Source organism: Fragaria vesca, linkage group LG4, assembly GCF_000184155.1.
Source record: "Fragaria vesca subsp. vesca linkage group LG4, FraVesHawaii_1.0, whole genome shotgun sequence".
In the NCBI taxonomy this organism is placed as follows: Eukaryota; Viridiplantae; Streptophyta; class Magnoliopsida; order Rosales; family Rosaceae; genus Fragaria; species Fragaria vesca.
Genome location: NC_020494.1, coordinates 5,469,659 through 5,492,807, shown reverse-complemented (window position 1 = coordinate 5,492,807; position 23,149 = coordinate 5,469,659). Strand labels below are relative to the sequence as shown.

Below are 23,149 nucleotides of genomic sequence, written 5' to 3'. Positions count from 1 at the left end.
TATTCATTGCATAATGTCTTACACAAATTTGATTTATAAAAACCAACTTAAACGATTTGCTACTGGTTGAAAAATAATGTCTTGAAAGATCGAAAAGCATGTGTATCATTGGACTGGAATACACTCTTTAACATCATCTTAGGAATTGCTCGGGGCCTTCTTTATCTTCACCAAGATTCCAGACTAAGGATTATTCATAGAGATCTGAAAACTAGCAACATTCTACTGAGTGAAGAGATGAACCCCAAAATATCAGACTTCAGCTTGGCAAGGATCTTTGGAGGCAATGAAACTTCAGCAAGCACCAATAGAGTAGTGGGAACATAGTAAGTTTAACTAGATTGATGGTATATATTGTTTCATCAATCAAAAACCACAATGGTGTGCGTTTTGAGTATAGAAAATTTTTGCACTACTGACTACACATATGATTCTTTTTTTGTGTGCAGTGGCAAAATGTCTCCAGAGCATGCATTAGATGGGTTATTCTCAGTAAAATCTGATGTTTATAGCTTTGGTGTAGTTGTGATTGAGATCATGCATCACTGGGAAAAGGAACACAGGATTTTATCAGCCTGAAACATATTTGAGTCTTCTTGGCTATGTGAGTGATAGAAACATTTCATAGTGGCTAGCTACTATTTATGTTATCCTAAACATCATAACACCTTACCTTTTGTAAATTAATACCAGGCATGGCATTTGTGGAAAGAAGAAAAGGCATTAGATTTGCTAGAACACACACATTGTCATAGCTGCAACAAGGAGTAGTATTTCAACTTTCAAGTGTGTCAATGTTGGACTTTTATGTGTACAAGAAGATCCAGGTGATCGGCCAACCATGCCACAAGTGGTTTTCATGCTCAGAAGTGAAAGTGCAACAATTCCAGCCCCTAAACAACCTGCGTTCGTTGTTAGGCGATGCCATTCTAGTTCTAACAGGGCTTCTAACTCTTCAAACAAGCCTATAACAGCTTCGAACAATGGTTTAACTGTCACCTTGGAAGATGGTCGATTGCAAAAACACTGCATTGACTTAATTTTGTTCTTAATGTCTCTACCGTTGAATGTAATGTTAAAACTATGCTCTTTTTCATTGTCAGAATCAAAATTAATAGAACCATTAATGCTACAGACTACATAACTTGTGGTCTAAATTATCCCGCATGCCTTTGTGGACTATTCAGTTCTCACGACTCGCTAGTCTTGGAGACTTGGACGATTAGTACAGATGGAAGTCATGGAACCGTCTCTTTTAAGGTACTAGTCTGTAGTCTAGTTGCTTACAAGCTTCAGTGAGTCCGGCCATGTTATATTTACCTTGTAGCCTAAGGTATATGAACCTTCTTTTCCCGATTCATCTTCCCCAGTCGCTCTGTTTCTGAATGGGGTGGCTCTTGTGTTACCTAGTAACACTGCTCTTATCTCATATCCTGTCGTTATGTACCTGCCAAGACAAAATAGTACCAGGACAGTATATCACTGGTAATCAAACTTTGGTTTCTTCCCTTGGGATATTTTCATTAGGCTTCTTCAATCCTGAGAATTCTAGTAAATACTTCCTTGGTATACGATTCAACACCTTCCCAGATACTGCATTAGTATGGATTGCTAACAGAGAATCTCCGCTTGATTCTCCGGGTCTGTTTATGCTCAGCAGCGATGGAAACCTCGTAGTGTTGGATCATACTAGAAACCGTGTCTGGTCAACTAATGTTTCAATATCTGTTTCTGCAATGAATCACACAACTGGACTACTAGCTGATACCGGAAACCTGGTTCTAAGCTTTGAAAAAGTCAACCTTTGGCAGAGCTTCGATCATCCCTCTGATACACAGTTGCCTGGCATGAAGATTAGCTAGAACAAAAAGACAAGCCAAAAAAGGCGCCTTACAACTTGGGCAGCGCTTGATGATCCACAACTTGGAAACTTCACCTTCGGCGTTGATCCTCAATTACCACTTCAGGTATTTATCTGGGAGGAAACTCTTCCTTATTTTAGGAGTTCTATATACGTCGGCAAGGATACAACAACTGTCTTTCAAAATCCAGGGGGAACCGCGATTTTCTTTTCATACGACACTGATGCTGATGAGGTTTATGGTGTTTACAGTGTCTCGGATAACTCAGTAAAATTCAGGGTCTGGTTGGGTCCTACAGGCCGACTTAAACTGCTGCTGTGGCAGGATTCTAGTAAAACTTGGTTGGAACTGGAGACTTTACCTTCTGATAACTGTGATTTTTATGCTCGTTGCGGTCAAAATAGTGCATGTAGTAGAGGTGATTCCCTTTCGTCATCACCTTGCAAGTGTTTGATTGGTTTTAAAGCGAAGTTTCCGATCTTCGGTGGGGGACTGGTCCGGTGGCTGTGTTAGGGAGAATGTGTTGACATGTAGTAACGGCATAGAAGGCAACTTTTCGAAGATTGAAAACGTGAAACTGCCGGATCATTCTGAACGGTTAAACAATAAGAGTACGAGGGAATGTGAATCTGAGTGTCGGCGGAACTGTTCATGCACATCTTATGCTCATGTGAATGGGACAGAAGGAAGTACTGGGAAATGTTTGGCATGATTTGGCGAATTGCAGGATCTAGTGGAGACTAAAATTGTTGCTGCAAATGATATTCATATACGTGTTCACGGCTCTGAATTAGGTATATAGTCCAACTTTTGCTATTTTCTTCATGGATGTGTGAAGATAAATCTTTTGCATACTGTAAACTTATAATTAAACTCGTGCATTTGCAAGAACTTGGAGCTAACTTTATTAATAGTTAACCATAAGATCTTTGCCTGTTTTGTAGGCAAAAAGGGTGTTTCTGTTAAATCCTTGAAGCGGACCCTTGTAATTGCAATAGTCTCTGCAGCAGTTGGATTGCTTACAATAACTCCTCGATCCCTTATGTGCAGGCACATGGATTCTAGTAATCCGCTTACGAATAATATTCTAACAGCAAAACTGAAACAGGGAGGATAGCAATAACAGTAAGTGAGAATATAGGTGGGAAGAATGATACAGAACTACCACTCTTCAGTTTAATGAGTATATTAGCTGCTACAAACAACTTCTCTGAAGACAACAAACTTGGAGAGGGAGGATTTGGCCCTGTTTATAAGGTGACACTTCTATAATATGCTCTGAAAGACTGCAAGCACATTCTTCTTCATTTTGGTACTTTCCCAAGTTACTTCCAGATTATTTAATTTTGAGGGTGAGATTTGGTTCTCTTTGCCACTATAGGGAATTTTGCCGGGAAATCAAGAAGTGGCCGTAAAGAGGCTATCAAAGAAGTCTGGGCAAGGGCATCATGAGTTCATGAATGAGTTGAAACTTATAGCCAAACTCCAGCATACCAACCTTGCTCGTCTCATGGGTTGCTGTATGGAAGGAGATGAACTGATATTGATCTACGAGTACATGCCTAATCGAAGTTTGGACAAATTTTTGTTTGGTATGTATGCTTATGACTTTGAAGATAACACTTTTGACAATTTGACATCAAATTTGCTATTTTTTTTTCCTATCCTGTGTACAACTTTTGTTTTTAACGCAGTCAACATTCTGCTAATTCTGCTTCATCCTTAGATCCTTTTGAAAAGACAAAGTTGGACTGGGGTACACGGTTTCGAATTATACAAGGTATTGCTCAAGGAGTACTATATATCCACAAATACTCTAGGTTGAAAATCATCCATAGAGATTTGAAAGCAAGTAATGTTCTGTTGGATGGAACAATGAATCCCAAAGTGTCCGACTTTGGAATGGTGAGGATTTTTGATATAAATCAAATTGAAGCAAATACCAACAAGGTCGTTGGGACATAGTAAGTCTATATAGTTAGTGATTTATATAACTGAAATATTTAACATCATTATTGATACTCATTCTTGTACTATTCTTGCAGCGGCTACATGTCACCTGAATATGCACTATATGGTCATTTTTCTGAGAAATTAGATGTGTTTAGTTTTGGAGTACTATTGTTGGAGATTGTAAGCGGAAAGAAGAATGCTTTGTTTTATTCTTGCGAAAATTCACAAACGCTAGCTCAATGGGTAAGATAATAAACTTGGGAAGTTCTTATTGTGTTTTCTAGTGATTTGAAGCTTTGCATATCAGTTAGGACAATTTTTAACATACGCTGAATCGGGATGCAAGACTAACTCTATTATATGTGTAAATATCAGATATGGCAATTATGGAAAGAAGGTAGAGGAATGGAGGTAATTGACGCATCAGTAAGGGAAACTTGCCGGATTCATGAAGCTTTGAGGTGCATCCATGTCGGGCTTTTGTGTGTTCAAGAAGCTCCAGCTGATCGACCGACAATGTCTTTAGTGATTCATATGCTCGAGGCTGAAGAAGCTACCTCACTTCCACCCTCCAAAGAACCTGCTTTTTCAACAAGTAGGAATTCAAATCCTGTTACCATTTATTCCAATAATGTAGTCACTATTACTTTGCCAGAACCTCGATAGAGCTTCAATATTAGTGTTAGCTTTCAAAGGCGGATCATTAAGAAAATGGGGGAAAAAAGAAGGTATTATTATGGTATGGTTGATACTAGTTGCACAGATCTCATGCTTCATCAGGCCTCATCATTTGTATGTCGACAAATCTTATTTCGTATTCTGCTTGTGATAAAAAAAATGTTTGATTATTTGCAGCTTTTATAAGCTAAACTGTAAACTTCCTTCTCAAGATGAAAGACTAATGTATCGTCTTGTTGAATGACTTATGTTGGACCTTCCAGAAGTGAAAGAAAAATATTGTGTGAGAAAAAGTTGTTCAACAAAATAAAAAATAAAAAAAAAAATCAAGGAAATCAACTGACGTCTCATGGTTGAAAACTTGAAATCTTCAAGCTGCTCAGAATGCATTCCTTTTAAACTTTCATAATTTAGGATGTCCGAGAGGTTTTTCTTTGTAATTTATTTTTTATATAAAAAAATTAAAAAAAAACTTGAAATCTTCAATAAATCACACAACTGGACTACCAGCGGATTTCGAAAACCTTGTTCTGAGCTTTGAAGAAGTCACCTTGTGGCAGAGCTTCGGCATTGATCCTTAATTACCACTTCAGGGCTTTATCTGGAACGGAACTCTTCCGTATTGTAGAAGTTCTGTGTTCGTCGGCAAGGATACAAGAACAGAGTATCCAGATATAGGTGGATTGGCGTTATTCCTTTCTTACGACTTTGATGATGATGAGGTTTATGTTGTCACAAGTGTCTCGGACAGCTCAGTAAAATTCAGGATGTGGATGAGTGCTCCAGGGCAACTTCAACAGCTGCTGTGGCAACATTCATAACTGTGATTTTTATGGTCATTGCGGTCCCAATAGTGCATGTAGTAAAGCTGAATCCCTGTCACAAAATCAAGTCACAAATGCTTCTATCACAATAAGAAGCAATGCTTCCCATTCAATAGTACCATAGAGCAATTTGATGATCTCAGAAGGAAAAATACAATTTGACAAGAACCCCGACCGAATTAGATCTACGACTTACTCTAACATCAAGATCTGTGACGGCGCTCCATGCCGGAGATGAACACGGCGTTGACGGGGACGTGGATCTGGCCGACGAGCGCGGCATGTGACAGGTTCGTAGATGGTGATGATGAGCGACGAGAGGCAGTGGCAGCGGCGATGTCGCCATCGTGTCGGAGCTCCGTTCTAGATCTCATCTTTCTACACGGTAACCGGCGCGGGCTTTTGAAGTCGGATTCTTCTCCAACATTGTTGTAGGACTCGAGAGAGAGTGAAGAAGAAGAAGAAGAAGAAGAAGATACGTGGCGGTGAGAGAGAAGAAGAATATAAGTGGGAATGAGTGTAATTTTGATAGAAAAATCGGGCATTTTAGTCATTTGGGTAGTGAAAATAAAATTGAAGCTAGCAAAAGGAACATAACCATTTTAGCCAAACACCAACACAACCAAGCTCGAGTAAGTTTTCCCTAGAAGAGTTGAAGGGAATAACCATTTTAGCCAAACAGGATCTCGAGGTCTTTAAAAGAAGCATCAATAATAACCGCAAGCACATTATGTCTTTCTTATCCACAAAACATTACTAATACACAAAATAATAGTTCAAGCGCTCATCAACTTCGTTTTCAACTCCACTTGGAACAATAGGATGATGTAGCAATCCTGATGCCTGAAAAGAGCTAGCTATAAGTTTTGGAGGGCAATTCCGGTGGCACAGAAGACCGGCAAATGGTCCGGGACAATCAAGATTTCGCTGCAGCCAATCAAGAATGCAATCACCATGAAAAATTATCAAGCAAGGCAATCGACTAGTATCACTTAGAATGTGGTATAGTCATCTATCTATACAAATAAAACATGTAGTATATTTTCTCCTAACTGTCACTAGTTTCAAACATAATCACAAATCCGTCAAATAGACACACATCGATTAAGAACATAATTAGGATGCAGTATGTCATGTAGAGGAGAATTGACGGAGTATTCCACAAGAAGATACCAGTTTCTTTCTCTTGCTAATGGAGGAAGCTCAGTGTTGATAAAGTCCGCGAGCTAATGTACCGAATGAGATTGCTTAATAGTACTGATATCCTTGTTATATAACTCGGAAGGATGCACGGCGATGAACGTTTCAGTTTGAACGTCTTCATCAAATTCACAGGTATATATGTAGAGGATTTGCATTGTAGCGAATTTAAGCCATCCAATTTCAAGTTTTTTTTTTTTAATAAATAAATAGAGGATTAGGCTATATCAGCTTCTCTGTAACGGCCGATTTGAGGTGACAAGCGCCCTCCCACAATCCTGAAAGAAATGGGGGCATCACATCTGGGAATCCACCGCCCGTCCCTCCATTTATATATATTAAAGAAAAAATATAAAAAACAAATACAAAAAGGAAGGGGGACCAAACCAAAACCTTCCCCAACAAAAATCATACGTAGAAAGTCTCTCAAAATGAAGAGAACTAAAAAGGAAAAGTCAAACTGAAAAAGACTATGCTTCTCAGTTTAGTAAAAATAAATAAATCTACTCTCAAGATGTCATCCAACATTCACAAACAACATATTAAGAATGCCTATAATATGAAAAACCCAAAATATCCATACGCAAGTAAGGAAAAACCTCAGGTGGAGGAGTAGCATGCCAGCGCAAGGATGAGGAAGCCAACCTCAGATTAGCCATCCGAATTTCAAGTTGTCACTCTAACAGAGGCAGAAGCTTTAACACATCTTTGTGGGATTGCTTGCTGTCGCCTGTTCTATCTACTTCATTATTGTCTTGAGCCACTTCCTCCGGTATTGACAACACAGTGACACCTTTCGAGACTCACGTCCGTCCCCTGATACGCTGGGTGAGGGAAAATGGTAAACTTTGACATGAAGATGAGCAGGGATGACAAGTTAATTAAGTGGGGTACAGTAAAAAGTAAGAAATAATAGGATTGGAGTAAAACAAAAAAGAGTCTTTACCGTTCTGTTGACTGGATGATGGTTGCTCATGGGAGAGTTTGGAAGAGGCAGAGGACTTGACTTTGTTGTGGGGTGGGTGGGTAGTTGAGAATATCAATGAGGATATAGTTCACATATTTTAAGCAAAGCATCTCCTGCAGCTTCCTTGAAGTTTCTTCCAAATCCCTTTTCCAAGTTGATAAATAGGGCTTATTTTCCAGATGGTGAGGGAGATTGAGAGAGGAAGTGGGAATGAGATAGAGACCATGAGGAAGTTTCTGTCATGGGAAGTTTGGAAAGAATTGGTTGTTTGTTTATGACATCAAACTTCTTTCCAATTCCTCCCATGCCAGTGGTTTCTCAAGTTCTTCTCTTTCCCGTCTTCCTTCTTCTACTTGTCTAATGCTAAGTGAAAATGGTGATCCTTAAACTTCAAACGAGGAAGAGGGTAAGGGAGAGAGGAGGTGGGAAGTAGTGGGGTTGGGTGGTTTTTGGGAAAGGGAAGGTATTGGAGTCTTTCCTTTCCGATTCCACCCACACCTCTCATTTTCCAGCAATCTCTCCCAATCCTTTCCTTTTTCCTACACTGCTTTCATCTGCTTGCTAAATGTTAACTATGTCAGATATCTGAAAAGTTGTTAACTGAGCTCCTCCTCTGTTTTGCTCTTTTGCTTTTGTGTCTGTAGAATTCTGCTCTTTTTAACTGAAAGATATTACCTTTAAGCGTTAGCATCATAATTTGATTTACCCTTTTATTCATTTTGTATACACACTTGTTGATCCATATACGTACCTTACCCCTAAAGGCTAACGAACACCAACCTTACCCTTAAAAGGCTAAAGAACACCAACCCATGAAGGAAAATATTTAACACAAAAATAAATAAGAAATGTGTAGTACTCTTCTGTGTAGAGGGTTTAGGGTATAACTAGATACTGGAAGTAGTTTTGTTCACGAAACAAGTATGCTTTGGATAGATGTATACACGTATAACCACAATCACTGAGAAAAGTGTTTTGTTCCAACTTGTTCAATTTCACAAGTAGCTGAGCACACATGATGATTATATTGAGATAAAACACTGGCATTGTTCCAACTTGATTTGCCCCTCCACTCATCTGTCGTTTTAGTATACACGGTTCGGAAGTCTGTTCTTTTTTTAAATTAGAAAACATCATTTAAACCTTGAAATGAGTACATTGTGCCTGTGTAGCTTAAGAGATGCAGATCCAAGTTGATTAGGCTGAATTGGTTGTCTTCTCTTTCGGAGGTGCCATTCAATGCTTTGCAGATCATGCGTACAATTATGGGAAGTTAATCAAAAGGAACTTACGATCACAACAAGAAAAGATAGGAGGAGCAATAAATCAAAGAAACCGAGTCATTCCAGTTAGCTGTTGTATCCATTAATTTGTTACAGTTAACAGAACTTAAGCAGTCTGCATCCGTCCTTCTGCTACAAGCTGAAGTCTTGTCCTGCCTTTCATAAAGACGAGCTCTAATAGAAGAACTAATGTCTTTACATGTATTTGTATCGGATTGGTATTTTGAAAATGAATGAGAAAGCTGTTGTTGGCCCAGAAATGTTCTGTTCAAATTCTCCATGTTTCTCTTTCATTTCTTAGCTCAATACTGTGTTTCTATTGAATATTGATCTGCATCTGGATCGCTTGCTTAGAGTATTTATGAAACTTGCAAACAGAAGCAGCAAATGGTCTAGAATGTCTCAATCTTCTATGGCTTACTGCAAGTGTGCTATCACAGGATAATTAAGAATTTAAGATTATAAACGCAAGCAGTTATTTGAACTAGGTATCTCTATAATGTTGATGGTTACCACTTTTTTACTTCAGCATGAGAGTTAAGAAGCTCTAGCGTGAATGATAAAAGATACCCAGAATTTGGATTCCAATATTTAAGAGAGAAAGAAAGTCATTTTCATGTCTAAGAGACCAAGAGTCAGACTGACTACTGAGATTGAGTCACAAAGAATGTGTGTTTGAATTGCTTTGACTGTCCCCATTGTCACAAATCCTCTGCATAATAGTAGTATAGATACAATGATAGATCAGTTTCATTTACAAGGAGTTCATAAAGTATCCAGGATGGCTAGAAATGAAGTAACCAGAACAAAGGGAGAGAGAGATTTGCTGGAAATTTTGGGCGGGAGGTCATGGAAAGGATTACTTGATACTTTGATATCAAGAAACTTTAAGGTAGTATTCTTTCCTAGACCTCCCGTTCCGATGATTTCCAGCTATTCCTTCCTCTCCCTTCATGCCAATTCTAGTATATATATGCAACAGTTGCCAAGGCTTTTGTGTATTTCTTCAATTCTTTGTATTTTTTTTCCGATGAATTTGTTTTTGCATTACATTTTACCTTTTATATCTCACTCCTCAAACAACACAAAAGCCTACACACAAGGAGGAATTACGCAATAGCTCATTTTTTTAAAAGTTAGGTATCCATATATAAGAATCCAGTTGATCAACAGGAAACATGCTTGGAATTTATTACTTCTACAATACAAACATTATAGGCAACACTATGGTGCCACCAGGCACATCCCACATGATACAGACATATGTTTATCAAAGCCAAAGAAATACGTTATTTATAGAGCAAGCAAAAGCCGGATTTCAGGCTGCAGCATCAACTGCGTGTTCACCAGCCTCTTTATCCACGAAAGCTTTAACGTATTCCTTCCTGCAAGAAAGGTCCCAATGTAAGAGACTCAAAAGTGTATCAAAATCATTGACTGGTTGCACTCTTGCACATAAGTTGGGACACAAAAGCATACCTTGCTGGAAGATGGTCATGAGGGCGATTGAATGGAGTCCAAACTGGATCACCAATGAAAAGCCGCATTGCCTGCCATATATCGAACATATTTTTTTAGACGGTCTGCCCTTGAATTTAAGATACTGACTATGGCGACTTCAATTGCCACTATACCGCAGAAACAGATGAACATGTCCAAAGCAAAGAAAATCATCACATGCCTACACTATAAGTAGTGCACTTGTGTAAACAAATCTATAAATTAACTAGCAAGTGCAAATGCTTGTCACTTAACAGTGTCACTACCTCTTTGGTGACATATGTTGCAAGTCTCCTACTGGGAACTTATGAACATGAAGTTCACAAAATTGTTCAATAGGGAGGCATAACAGGATAAAAGAAAACTATGTGTCTTGGTCAAAAACGAAAGATAATGTAGAAGAGGATATGTAGATCTCCATATTGGTCTACACATTTAAGATCATCCTACGAATAAATGCTTAAGTTGTCTTCAAGTGTGTACAGGGCATATCATCAGAACTTCACTAACTCATAGATGAGAGAAAAAAAAAATCTTGCTGGCTTTGAACCAATACCTTTATGTAGTTGTTTGTGTCCAAAGTAAACCGGTGATAGATTCCAGCAGGCAGAACAATCATTCCCCCCTTTTTCACCCATACACGAATCCAGCGTTCGTTACGGTCCCTGACATCAAAATAACCTTCACAAGAAAGTTTAAAATCACTGCTCTGAACAGGCAGATATATATGGGGCAAAAAAACAGGATAAAGCATAATTAATCCTACCACTTCCTGCCACAGCATAGCGGATTTCCTCATCAGTATGAAGATGTTCCTCAAAGAAGTTCTTTATCTTCTCCTCATAATTTGGAAGCTTTTCAGGGCAAACCTCACAGAAGTCCTAGCAAAGGAGATACCAATATCAAGTTAATCATATGTATATGAAGAGATAGTTATAGCAGATTTGCATATTAGTACTTGATCCATCCTAAAGAGGAACTGAGAAAAATGCTGGTTACATTTCAAGTTTAGGTTGATTACACATCAACTGAGAAAAACTAAAATTAAAAGCCTCAAGTTAGTGTGGCCAACCATGTAGGAGTAACCACGGTCTTCACGAATCTTCTTCAACTCCTCATCTGTTTCATAGTTATCAGCATCTAAACGCCAGCTGAGAACCCCAAGCTCTGGAAGGTCAACATAATTAACATAATTAGCACTCCAAAGTTTAAACAGATAAACTAGTATCATTTGGTTATAGATTCATCTAATAGTCTACTCTATGAATCTACATTAGTGTAACCTATCATCAAGAGGTGTCACACCCTCAGTAATTCATTGGTTTTACTTAAACACAACATAACCTCATTTGTTTCCTAAAAATGCTCACCAGCAAGTTGGTCCAGGGATACAAATTCCTTGGGTTCGCGATGATGGGGGAGTCGCTGGTCCTCATCACTATCATCCATGTACCATGCTTGAATGACTTCCTCTCTCGGGTCCTGCATACGTCAAGATAATACAAAATATATAAGGAAAAACACTTTCGCTTCAGCAATCAGATAACAATCAATGGAAGAGATTCCAACTCAAGATGACGAAAGAGATTCCAACTCTAAACTACAAGAAAAAACCAGTCTAATGCTATAGAGTATGCTCAATCCTTGTTCCAATCAAATAATGAACCTTTTTCCTCACTAGTTCAGTTCAGCAGAATCATAAAAGAAATGAACAAGCACATAACAATCAACAGGCTGCTAATCATGCATTCAGCTTGAAGATTCTAACCATAAACATACATATACAATCAAGCTATAACCCACAACTAACTTTCTCAATTGGAAAACAACATGATCATAAACAATCTTTTAAGGGGAAACAAATCAATCAATCAACCAAGACATAAAACTTCTGCTCTGTTCCCCGTCAAAAAGACTGAGACTTTCAATCTTCAGGGGAACCCAAAATCGAAATAGGGGAGGCTTTACCTTGTGGGTGGCAACCATGGCTGCTTTTGTGTTTGTGTTTTGCCTCTGCAGTCGATCCCTGGAAGACAAAACAGATAATCTGTATTGGCTTTGAGCCTACGCGTGTTCCAGGCCTCTTCTTATAGATGAAAGTTTGGAGATGTCAAAAGACGAAAACGCCCGTCATGTGTTTCCGGATTCAGCCATTTTGTGCCATGTCCAGGTTAATTGAATCTACTAAGTAATTCACTTGCAGCCGTTATGTGGTGGAAACAAGATGGTGGTTTGGATTGATGTCACTAGTTTATAACATGTGTAAGTTTTGATGGGTAAAGAGATATGTTTATACAACGCTCCTCTATGAATTTAATCTTTAAGACGTAGAAAATATTTAAAAATATCGTGTGATCTTAATTAAAGAAACATTTTGTGTCAAGTTAAAGATGAGGTCTGATATCTTTTGATATAGTTTGGAGTTAGTTATTTAGGTAAGGGTATATCGGTACTTCAAAATTGAGTTTTATTTTACGACAAACATTTCAAAACAAAGTTGGTTCTTCATTGTTGAATTCTAATTCTTTTTTCTAACAAAAAAAAATTTTAAGTTCATAGTGTCATTTTAGTCAGTTCAATATAATTGTTTTCCAGTATCTGCTGCTAGGTTGGTCAAGGGTAGAAACTAAGCGGTGTGGAAGGAATATTATTTGTTGCTGATTGTATGGCTAATCTTAGTTCTTCCCTGCCCTTTCATGCTGTCTGAGGTTGTCAAATCCCTGATAATACCGGTTAACATTTGTTTATAACTTTATATGGAAGTCCATATTGCTAGTTTAGACCATTCAATAATTTAGACCATTTGTTTCTTCTAAAAGAAAAAATAAATAAATAAATAGTTTGAGGCTAAAGTGTGAATCCCATTGTGACAGGTGAAGCTCTATGTTTCACAAATTTGTTCTTCTTGTTTAGAGACGAAGGCAACTGGCACAACTGGGGTCATATTCCGACCTTGGCCAAAAACCTCTTTGTAGAAAAGATGAAGTAAAAGATCGAAAAACGAAAGAGCAAGACAACGTATGATACTACTAGCAAAGGGTCATGAGATTTTCATTTATTACATCCAATATTGTCGAAAGATCCGAGAGAACTACAAAGGTGCATATGTATAGCTTCCATCATAATACCAAGAACAGTATAAGAAGCCTTTCAATGAGCTTCCAATGCCACTCCAACTTTCTTAGTGAAGCTCTCAATGTACTCCTTTCTGGCTGGATGTTCTTCCTGTGGTCGATTGTAAGCAGTCCACACAGGCTCTCCCACAAACAACCTCATCAACTGCATGATACCAAGTTACCAACGAATGAATCAATCAGATCACTCAAACATTCCGAAATCTCCATGTTCTTATAGTTTGATTAAGTTTTTTTCGCTTTGGTGTTTGTCTAACATAGTATAAGCTCTCTCGCTCAAGGTTAATCCATACCGCCATGTTGAGCCTACATTTGCATTCAACCTATACAAATCGTTCATCTTATGATCTATGATCTAAACACCTTTGATGTGATTATGTATCATTTGTTACTTCTGCTCTCGATTCAGATTACACTTGCTTCGAACCATTAGGATATTGTGACCATGTAACATCATTCAGTGAACAAATTTCAGCACAGTAAAATCTTACCTTTATATAGTTGCTGGTATCTAGAGTGAACCTGTGGTAAATTCCGGCAGGTAAAATGATAAGATCGCCGGCCTTAATCCAGATTCTAATCCACCGGTCATCCTTATCTCGGACATCAAAGTATCCACATCCTTCTAAACAGTAACGTATCTCTTCATCACCATGAATGTGCTCTGTGTAGAAGTTCTTCAGCTTCTCCTCATAGTTGTCCAATTTCTCAGGGCATATGTCAAGCAAATCCTATTTAATAACACAACACTATATTAGAAAAAACAAAAAGTTTCTACAAAAAAAAAAACAAAGTTTCTCAAATACTCAGAACTGAAAAGTATGATAAATACCATGTAATTGTAACCCCTAGTTTCTCTAATCTGGCGAAGTTTTTCATCGTTCTCATAGTCCTGGGGGTTCAAGTGCCAGTAGAGCACACCCAGCTCTGCAACACAACCACCAACCTTGTTTAGTAAGTACTTAACACAAACAATACTGATTCAAGAGGAGAGTTAAATATTTTGCTTAATGTAAAGAGAGAGGTGTAGAAAATAACCAGCCAAATGTTCCAAAGGAACAGACTCTTTGGGGCACAAATGGTGAGGAAGCCTTGGGTCTGCATCGCTCTCATCCATGTACCATGCCTGCTTCCATTTAATCAATCATAGTGAAAACCAACTCGTTATTCTGTATATCACAAAATAATAAAGCAATAGTAATAGTTTGAAGAAATCACCTCCATAGCCATGGTTGACTCAATTATTCAGCATCGGATTTTCCATGGATATCACAGATTATATAAGAGAAGAAAGTGTCAGTTTGCACTTGATTTTTTGTACACTACGTTTTCTACGCCATTGTCACATTGTGCCACTTGTATGGTTTAGCTTCCTTTTGTTTCTCGTGGATATCATTCTTTGGCAAATTTTGTCAAAACTTCCCTTCTGCTGTTTGTATTATATAATTCCAGTATGTGCCTATTTGAAATCTAAATTAGGGGCAGAAAGGGTTACATGAGCCAGAACAGAAGTTCTTTTATTAGACACTACGACCTAGATAACCTTAAGTGGGTATGAAGGGTAAACGAAACATCAATCCTAACAACTGTAGAGTACTCTAGAAAACAGAACAGTTCATATAGCTACATCAATTGAACTAGGTGAAACTCGTTTTTGCCAACTTCCGTTGGCCACATAAACAAACGCACAATACATTACATGACACACTGCTCCGTAGCTACAAAACGTTGAAGGAGGTACTTCCCTTCAACATGTACAATAGATTTCTCTTAAAACAGAGATTGGTACCGCATAGACTTTATACATAACTAGGTAAAACGAGGAAGATGGTCGAGTGCAGCTCTGCATCTCAACCCTAGAAACATCCAACATTGAGCTAAGGATGAAAACATGATCCTACAAATTACAAAACTGATCGGTCATACCATTTCAAAAAGAGAACTCTCCTCCTGATAGGCAAAAGTCAGTGAGAAAACTTCATGGTCATGGAGGATCTCAAATCACACAAGGTGGGTCTCTTGGAGGCAATTTAACTAGTTTCTTCTCTTCCTTCCTATCAGGTGTTTCGGGTGCTAAGTCAAGACAACATATCCTTTACTCAATTTCCAACTCTTTGTGACCTAATGAAGTGTTCAGCAGTCCAAGATCTCTGCATAAGATGATCAGTTTGTGATTGTGACATCCAATCTTAGATAAAATTGTATTTTCTTGTTGGTTGGAGAAACTAGAAACTTAACTATTCTAAGACAAAAATATTTGTTCGACTTACCATTTTCATTTAGGTCAACAGGAAGACAGCGAATCTGATTGTCAGCTACTTGAAGCAGCCCAGGTTGCTGGGGCGGAGAGCCTGTGCTACTCCTACTTGAATCTCCATTTGAGGGGTGTCTCCTGAGTTGTTGATTCAAATAAACCTCCAAGGTAGAAGTTGGTCCCATATTTTTCTTAATCTTTACTCGTTCCCTTATAGGAACATGAGCAATGAAAAAGGAGAAAATAAATGGGTTGAGATCAAAGGAATTTAATTGTAATATACAATATACTGGTAGTAATCAATAGCTTCTACCAGAAGTACCTGTCTTTTCGCTTTTCACGGTATCTCTGCAACGAGACTTTTCTACTTGCCTGACCCTCTGCATTATAAGAATTACTGAGTAAATAAATATTCCATCAATTAATAAAGACTCCTGAGAGCTTTCCATCAAAATCATATGCATGAAAAGGGGCTCGTGCTATCTCTACTTCAAAAGGCTAATCAGAAGTATTTACAGATCAACTTGTTTAAGTATAACTTGTATAACATGATTACATGCACTTCAATGGAATCTCTCCCTACAAACATAAGGACTGTGTGGAGTGGGTCAAAACAGAGTAGATGTAATGGTAATTCCTGTGACTTTTTTCCTTTTTTGGTCTGAGTAATCGGAATCGAGAGTCATTTTTTTTTTTTTTTTTACTTTACAAAACAAGGGGCATGCTTGCTGTATCATGCATCTGTATTTATATATATATATATATATACACACAAATAGATAAACCTATAGATTCACACCCGATATCTTTCTATAGATAGTAATGGTATCGACTCATGCCTGTGACTTGAGCAAAAGGGAAGCAAAGGATTTACCTGACAGTGAAAAATAATTCTAAGTGCAGTACACGTGGTGAGGGTACGATTGATCACAAGCAGGCAGTTGGAGTTGCAGATGCAAACAATGAAACAACTAGTGCTAGGGTAAGTGCTTGAATTCTATCAAAAAACTTCTAATCAATACAATACCAAACTTACGGTAGCATTATCACCGAGGCTTTCCTAGCTATGTTTTACTTTACAGCTTTATACAATGAGTTATTTCTACTTACTCCCAAGAGTAACACCTCTCAACAGTAGGGAAACACAAAAAAAATTAAGGAAAATTGTGTGAACAGCTCTTTAAAAGAATTCATTTCATGTGAACAGATTCCACCCCTTGTGTGAAACTAATGATGGGTTATTATCTATTTGAGATGTCAGCCCTTTCAGTTATTATATTGTGATGTTCATCCATCCTTAGACAATAAAACAACCATTATATTTCCAAAACAAGAGATGCATTTTTCTTTCTCCCAAATAGTAGATACAGTTCTGCAGACTACTACATGTATTCTGCCAAGGTACAAGAACTAGAGCTTACCAGGATCACGAGTGTTGTTCCCTTTATCCCAGTACAGCTGAGTATAGTCCGCAATCCTATCTGAAGAGTCCAATGAAAACCCCAGTTACCATTTATCCAGAGTCCACTATCTCACTATCAACCATTTCTCATAAACAGTTATTCTAACTGTCGATTGTCAAAGCCTTTAAACTCCAAAACTATGACAAGGAAATACCTTATTCTTTTTTTGGTAAGATAACAATCGTTTGTCTGTGACTCCAAATTGATTTATGATTGATAAACATAAGGCTCTATGGAACTTTGTGGCTATTTTATTGTTATGGAAAAGAGGTTCAAGGAAATCAAACATAGAGAACTTGTTTGTTTCAGTCTGCATATTTTACTTAACTTGTTTGTTTCACAGTCTGCATATTTTACTTAAGTTATGCAACAATATGAACGAAATAAGCAAGCCTATGTTATGAAACAATCTTCCTATAATAAGTAAAGCCATTTTTTTATCATTTTAAGACAACCAGAAAACATTTTTCTAATAGAAAAGTAAAGAGCGCATAGTAATTGAAGAAAAAAATGAGGCAATGCATAGAGCTACTCAGATTTTATTCCATTTCACTAAATGCAATTTTGGTTTAAGTGTCAAGTACAGCCAACTTCAATCACCCAAATATCTTTAAAGGCAAAGCTTGGAAACCCTTATGGAAAATACCTGGTTGCATTGCTAGAGGGATTGTGGCATTAGGTGGGAAAGGGGCATCTTTGTCACCTGCATTCTGAAATTGGCATCGCAAGGACCTAGCTGCTGCAGTTCCACTATATTGATTGTCCAGAGGCAAATGGTTCGGCCTTGCTGCAAAGTGCATTATTGTTCGTGCCTGCAAATCCATAGATTACTGCATTGCAAAGCTTATCGCCAGTATCCAGGCTGAGAGGAAACTTGATTTACCTTATCTGGTGGCACTCCATCATACACATTCACCTTGCCGCAGTAGAAAATTGTCATTTGCCTAACTGATGCATCGGTTGTGCACTGATTTTTGCTGCCACAATATTATATGCTTCTCTTTAGACTTAGACTTAATAATAAAATATCACAAGAAGATTGATTGCACGAAAGTGGCCTGAAACTTGTCACCCATATAGGACACATAAATTCATATGTTTCCCACAATATTTCCATGAAAAAAAAACAGCAACATTTGAATGAGTTGAAGAAGTTAGAAAGGGGCTCAAGGTTTAATTCTCAGAACAGTACCATACATGTCAACAATGCATGACCCCTCAAGACAAGATAAGCACAAGATGAAAAAGAATCCCTCCGGGCTTTAAAAATTGTAAACTTGGTGCCACCTTTATGATGTGGGCCTCCTTTGACACCTATTTAAGCTTGGCATTCAAACAATAAACCACATCTAAATTTCCTCCATTAAGTTTACATTCACCAAAAGTAATCATATTAGACTCAGTCAAAAGACTCTCGAATGAGAACAAAATCACTACGAGGGCAGACCTACCTACTAGTTTTACATAAGCTCAATTAGCAAAATTCACTGCCACAAGAATCTGTATCCGAATTCCTTAACTTACCTACTAGTTTTACATAAGCTCAATTAGTAAATCCACTGCCACAAGAATCCGCATCCCAAATTCCACTACTTACCATTTACAACTAACTCTACTCCGGCAAAAGTATTTACTTTAGACTCAAACATACTCTAGACTAGTTTCAACAAAGCTAAATTATAGTAATTTACCACACCACATTGAACTTAACTTGCAATCAAACTACAAAAAACAGTAAATTCAAAGCAATGCCAGACTATTAGCTATCAAAAGATTCCGGTGGAGAAGTCAAACCTGGGAGTAACTACTTTCACAGCCGGTTCGGCCGGCCGGTCCTGCCGAACCGGTTTTTGCGGTTCTTTCTTCTGCTGCGGCACCGGTTCTTCAGCGGACTTGGAACCCTGCACATCGGCACTGGCCTCCTTAGCTGAATCGGTCGAATTCGAAGCCGCCTGCGCAGTAAAATTCCAGAGTCAAACAACCGCCACAGACGAAAAGACTGTAAAAAGAATAAGAATTTTTAACTCGGCAAGTAAAAAGGAATTACCCGAGGGGCGGCGCCGTGAGGCGGACCGCCATGAGGCGGACCAACGATTTTTCGGAGAACTCCGGCGCTGGATTCGTCGTTGGGCTCTAGCAGCGCCTTGAGTGAAATAACCTGCTGGATCGCCTGCGATTTGTTCCACGAAGGCCTCCGCATTCCTGTACCGACACGTGTTACATTTCTTTAATCCACCGAAAAATCAGAAACAAAAAATAGAGCCAAATTTCCGGCGCCGGAAAGCATGGCGGTTGTTTAGGGGAGGGGCAAAATCGGAAATTGCGAAAGTAGAGAAAAGGATGCGCACCTTTTTCTTTGAGGTAGTTGCGGCAGTCTTCTCGGGTGAGCTGAGAAATGTCATCCTCGGTGAGCTGGTTGAGCGGCTTCTCGAGGATGGTCCGAAACGACGTCGTCGTCGTGGTGCCGCCGCCGCCGCTCATGTCTCCGCCGCGATCTGGTTGAGCTGCGTAAATTCGGGGGAGTTTCGAGGGCGAGAAAGAGGGAACCGGTGGTGGTAGTGATGAGAGAGAGAGAGAGAGGAGGAGGAGGGAGGAGAGAGAGAGAGAGAGAGAGAGAGCCGCGGCGTCTGAGTGAGTGAGTCAAGTTAATTTAGGGGAGGGGGCAGCTGAGGTTTCACCCTAGAGTGCCACGTAAGCCGTGTCCGAATGATTCGGGTCTAAAACTCGGGGGGTCTTAACTGCGATTAAGAGTTTAATAAGGGTTTAGTGGGTTTGGAACTATCTTTAGATTAATCGTTAATCAGAGTGTTGGGAGGGATTAAGGGGACAGTGGAATTTGTTTTAAGGGAGCCTTAGGGTGTAGGGTAAGTAGGGAAGAGATCCCTAGAGCGGTAGGGCAGGTGGTTTATTTAATTTTGTGTTTGCTGGAGGACTATTTGGCAAAGAGAACAAAGGGGGTGTTCCCATGCCACCAAACATGATGTTACCCCCGATTGATTTTGGAAATCACATAATGCTACATTATTATGTGCTATTTTGTTTTGAATTTGTGTTTGACACCATGAAAATATTTTTTGGTTGATTGAGATACATTTTACACTAGGTCCCAATGAATTCATTTCACAAATCACAATTTTAATACTTGTCACTACTTTTACTCGATTATATGCGTTACGTTTTAATGGCTAAGTTTGACTATTTCTTTCTTAAGACTTTTATTTACGTCGAACAATCTAGAACTTCTCTTATTTATGTTTGCTTAGTCAAATGTGTTTCATGGCCTCTTCATACTTGCAATCTCTTACGTTGTGTTTGGATAAAATAATTTCAACTTCCATAGAAATTTCAAAATCATGAGAATTCTATGAATTTAAATTTCATTAATTGAGAATTCAATTGGTTAGATTTCATGATGTGGAGTTTTAAAATCACAAGAATTTGTATTTAAACTAACCTTAGTTAAGAGGATTGACAAATGACACTTATTTTGTGAGAAATTCAAGTCGGGAATTTAAGCTTTCAAATTCCACGATCATTGTCCCGTGAAAATTGCTAATTCTACAAGATAAGAATCCAAACGGGAGAAACAATCCTAAGAAATTGGGAAGTCCTTATTTTTGTTGGATTTTAAAACATAAAAAAATATACACCGACAACATAAAACTTTAAATAAAAGAAATTCTTTTTCCTTATATATGATGTTTCTGGGAATCACTGCTACAAATATGTCAAACAGACAACACTGATCATACAACAAAACCAGAGTCATTCCTGATAACTTGAATTTATTTAGACAACGGTATTAAGGAACATTCGTTGTGTTAATGGTATTAAAATGGAAAAAAAAAAAAAAACTTAGATTTTTCCACACAACACATCTAAGAAGCCCATTGGGTATATATGCTTCTCAATTTTTCCATTTAATCTCATTTTGTCAATTACCATGCCCAAACCTTAACATCGTCGTCTTCTCCACCCGATCTTCAAGGCACGAAACATGGATACTGAAGTGGAAAAATGAAATTTAACCTGAAAGCGTGGAGGATATGAAAATCAAAGTCAAATGCATGATGAGATGTGTCAACCACATTCGTGAAGCCGTGATACAACTTGGAATCTCAAATTCCGTCACACCATTCCTCGTGTTTGATTGTGCAATGATTTGCGGAATTTGAAAGATCTTATGAAAAAAACTTGCGAAGCTGTGGTGTCCAAGTTTAAGGATCTGACAAACCAATTGCTTTTGCATTTTAAGATCTCAAACTTCTACATTTTTGTTTCCTTTGTCTGATTTATTCTTCATTGGGAAAAGAAGCGATCTAAATTATTTTGGACAAAAAAACACACCATATGAATGGTTTATCTTCTGTTGCATTCAACATTTCTCACAACTATAGGCACAAAATAAAAAAAGAAGAAAATCATGATTGTTAACCTCTTAATCTGTCAAAATTTAAGTAATTTTTTATAGATGTTATTGTTGTTCACCTGATCTTTATTAGATTTTTTTTTACTTCATGCCTATAGTTGTGAGAAATGTTGAATCTATGTTGCATGAACACTCCACATGGGTAGAGTGTCGGGAGTGTCGGCTCCGACACTCCTGACATGGCAAAAAACGTGTTTGGCGTGTCTGAAAAAGTTGACTTTTCTGACACGTTTTGGACACGTTGACTGGCCTGACCCGTCTGTTTACGACACGCCACGTCATCTTTTTTCACTTAATAAAAATAAAAATAAATAAATAAATAGGCGCAATAGAGATCAGTCGCCCATTCGATCTTTTCTCTCCGCCGACAGCCGCCGGTGGCCTCAAGCTCCTCTGGGTTGCTAAGGTTAGTCTTCATTTCCTTAATCTCTCCCTACTTGATCTCTTCTAAGTTCTAAATAATCATAGTTTCATTGTTCTTAATCGGTTAACCATTCAATTGCAGCTAATAGCCTCTAGCTCTCTTCCTTCAACCATGGGCAATTAATTGCGGTGGAGTTTGGGTGACAACTGCTCTTCTTTGAGTAGCTAGTGAGTAGTGAGGACAATATGGATTTAGATCGAGATAGCTAGCTTTGCCCTTTCATTTAGGGTCTGGGCTTTGATTTTTTTTTTTTTTCTATGAGGCGATTAGTTTTCTGGGACAGATTGTTTGCTCGATCGGTTTTGCTGACATAACTCGATCACTTACAACATTATTGTTAGAATGATATATGTCTAAAAGATAGGATTTCAAGCTCAAAGCAACGGAACTCATGATTCAAAACTAAAATATAATTAGGTTAGGATAATGTAACAATGAAGCACTGGCCACAAGTCAAACAAATGATAATTTGATATAGTTATAAAGTTTCTCATGATGATGATGATGACGATGACGATGACGAATAAACTACTTCAAACGATTCATGACAATATCAAACGATCGAATATAGCTAGCTAGCCACACATAGAGAAGATAATTACTTATACATGATTCGTCACTACAGTACGTACTAGCTAGTGATAGCTTCCTTACTCAACTACTCTACATGATGTGCATCAGTGCAGGTATACTGCTTGTAGATTCATAGACTTGAGACCCTGGTTTATTACCGACTAGCTCACTCGATCAGTTCAGGTGCCAGAATTAACCAAGGGAAAAACCCTTCCAGATTGTAGATTTTAGGCAACTGCATGCAGTGTAGCCGTGTAGCACAATCGATATTGCGCTTTTATATTCTTGGCCAAGTTACATAAGTTAACGGAACACGAACAAGTATCGTTAGTACTGATAAGGACGGGTCTCTCTTGAGCTCCCTTTGGGAAAGCTGAGAGAGCTCTGGATCGAAGAAAATATAATGCTGATCAGGTGCGGACGTCCGTACCAAAGTTTTGATGCGGATTTCTATTTTTGCACCACTTTCCGATCAAATTTCCTCAAACTTCCTTCTAGACATATCTAGATCATCTTTTGTAGATCATCTCTGCAAAATTTCAGCCAATTTGGTGATCGTTAAGACCCTCAAACTCGAGTTTTTCTGGTATGAACACAACCGGACA

The 23,149-nt window shown here is 38.3% G+C and overlaps 4 protein-coding genes across 4 annotated transcripts; 1 reads left to right on the top strand and 3 right to left on the bottom strand.

The window, feature by feature from the left end:
* Nucleotides 1-841: 841 nt before the first annotated feature.
* LOC101301674 (G-type lectin S-receptor-like serine/threonine-protein kinase B120-like) lies at nucleotides 842-4,481 on the top strand. The gene is made up of 9 exons (XM_004297923.1): nucleotides 842-1,010; nucleotides 1,528-1,778; nucleotides 2,590-2,656; nucleotides 2,807-2,926; nucleotides 2,971-3,119; nucleotides 3,244-3,454; nucleotides 3,589-3,826; nucleotides 3,908-4,058; nucleotides 4,191-4,481. Exons 1-9 carry the CDS (start codon nucleotides 842-844, stop codon nucleotides 4,479-4,481), a joined length of 1,647 nt encoding a protein of 548 aa, XP_004297971.1.
* A 5,330-nt stretch (nucleotides 4,482-9,811) lies between these two features.
* LOC101296762 (1,2-dihydroxy-3-keto-5-methylthiopentene dioxygenase 2-like) lies at nucleotides 9,812-12,349 on the bottom strand. The gene is made up of 7 exons (XM_004296528.1): nucleotides 12,236-12,349; nucleotides 11,638-11,749; nucleotides 11,340-11,434; nucleotides 11,034-11,148; nucleotides 10,824-10,948; nucleotides 10,247-10,317; nucleotides 9,812-10,152 (listed from the first exon to the last, which is right to left on the bottom strand). The coding sequence occupies exons 1-7, from the start codon at nucleotides 12,251-12,253 to the stop codon at nucleotides 10,086-10,088; spliced, it is 603 nt and encodes a 200-aa protein (XP_004296576.1). The 5' UTR covers nucleotides 12,254-12,349; the 3' UTR covers nucleotides 9,812-10,085.
* Nucleotides 12,350-13,237: 888 nt separating this feature from the next.
* LOC101296477 (1,2-dihydroxy-3-keto-5-methylthiopentene dioxygenase 1-like) lies at nucleotides 13,238-14,704 on the bottom strand. The gene is made up of 5 exons (XM_004296527.1): nucleotides 14,620-14,704; nucleotides 14,440-14,527; nucleotides 14,234-14,328; nucleotides 13,893-14,132; nucleotides 13,238-13,546 (listed from the first exon to the last, which is right to left on the bottom strand). Exons 1-5 carry the CDS (start codon nucleotides 14,629-14,631, stop codon nucleotides 13,418-13,420), a joined length of 564 nt encoding a protein of 187 aa, XP_004296575.1. The 5' UTR covers nucleotides 14,632-14,704; the 3' UTR covers nucleotides 13,238-13,417.
* A 540-nt stretch (nucleotides 14,705-15,244) lies between these two features.
* On the bottom strand, nucleotides 15,245-19,692 carry LOC101296196 (protein TIFY 4B-like). The gene is made up of 9 exons (XM_004296526.1): nucleotides 19,467-19,692; nucleotides 19,166-19,320; nucleotides 18,913-19,070; nucleotides 18,002-18,095; nucleotides 17,765-17,930; nucleotides 17,077-17,136; nucleotides 15,978-16,035; nucleotides 15,672-15,865; nucleotides 15,245-15,551 (listed from the first exon to the last, which is right to left on the bottom strand). Exons 1-9 carry the CDS (start codon nucleotides 19,597-19,599, stop codon nucleotides 15,535-15,537), a joined length of 1,035 nt encoding a protein of 344 aa, XP_004296574.1. The 5' UTR covers nucleotides 19,600-19,692; the 3' UTR covers nucleotides 15,245-15,534.
* Nucleotides 19,693-23,149: the final 3,457 nt, after the last annotated feature.

Coding starts and splice junctions, on each gene's coding strand:
- LOC101301674 (XM_004297923.1), top strand. CDS start 842: ATGCCACAAGTGGTTTTCATGCTCAGAAGTGAAAGTGCAACAATTCCA. Junction 1,779..2,589: donor TAGCTGATACCGGAAACCTG/GTTCTAAGCTTT, acceptor GGCGAATTGCAG/GATCTAGTGGAGACTAAAAT. Junction 3,455..3,588: donor TTTGGACAAATTTTTGTTTG/GTATGTATGCTT, acceptor CTTCATCCTTAG/ATCCTTTTGAAAAGACAAAG.
- LOC101296762 (XM_004296528.1), bottom strand. Junction 10,949..11,033: donor CTATGCTGTGGCAGGAAGTG/GTAGGATTAATT, acceptor TTTCTTGTGAAG/GTTATTTTGATGTCAGGGAC. Junction 10,318..10,823: donor ACACAAACAACTACATAAAG/GTATTGGTTCAA, acceptor GATATATGGCAG/GCAATGCGGCTTTTCATTGG.
- LOC101296477 (XM_004296527.1), bottom strand. Junction 14,329..14,439: donor TCCTTTGGAACATTTGGCTG/GTTATTTTCTAC, acceptor GTTGTGTTGCAG/AGCTGGGTGTGCTCTACTGG. Junction 13,547..13,892: donor ATACCAGCAACTATATAAAG/GTAAGATTTTAC, acceptor GGTATCATGCAG/TTGATGAGGTTGTTTGTGGG.
- LOC101296196 (XM_004296526.1), bottom strand. CDS start 19,599: ATGAGCGGCGGCGGCGGCACCACGACGACGACGTCGTTTCGGACCATC. Junction 19,321..19,466: donor CAACTACCTCAAAGAAAAAG/GTGCGCATCCTT, acceptor GTGTCGGTACAG/GAATGCGGAGGCCTTCGTGG. Junction 15,866..15,977: donor CGTGAAAAGCGAAAAGACAG/GTACTTCTGGTA, acceptor TGTTCCTATAAG/GGAACGAGTAAAGATTAAGA.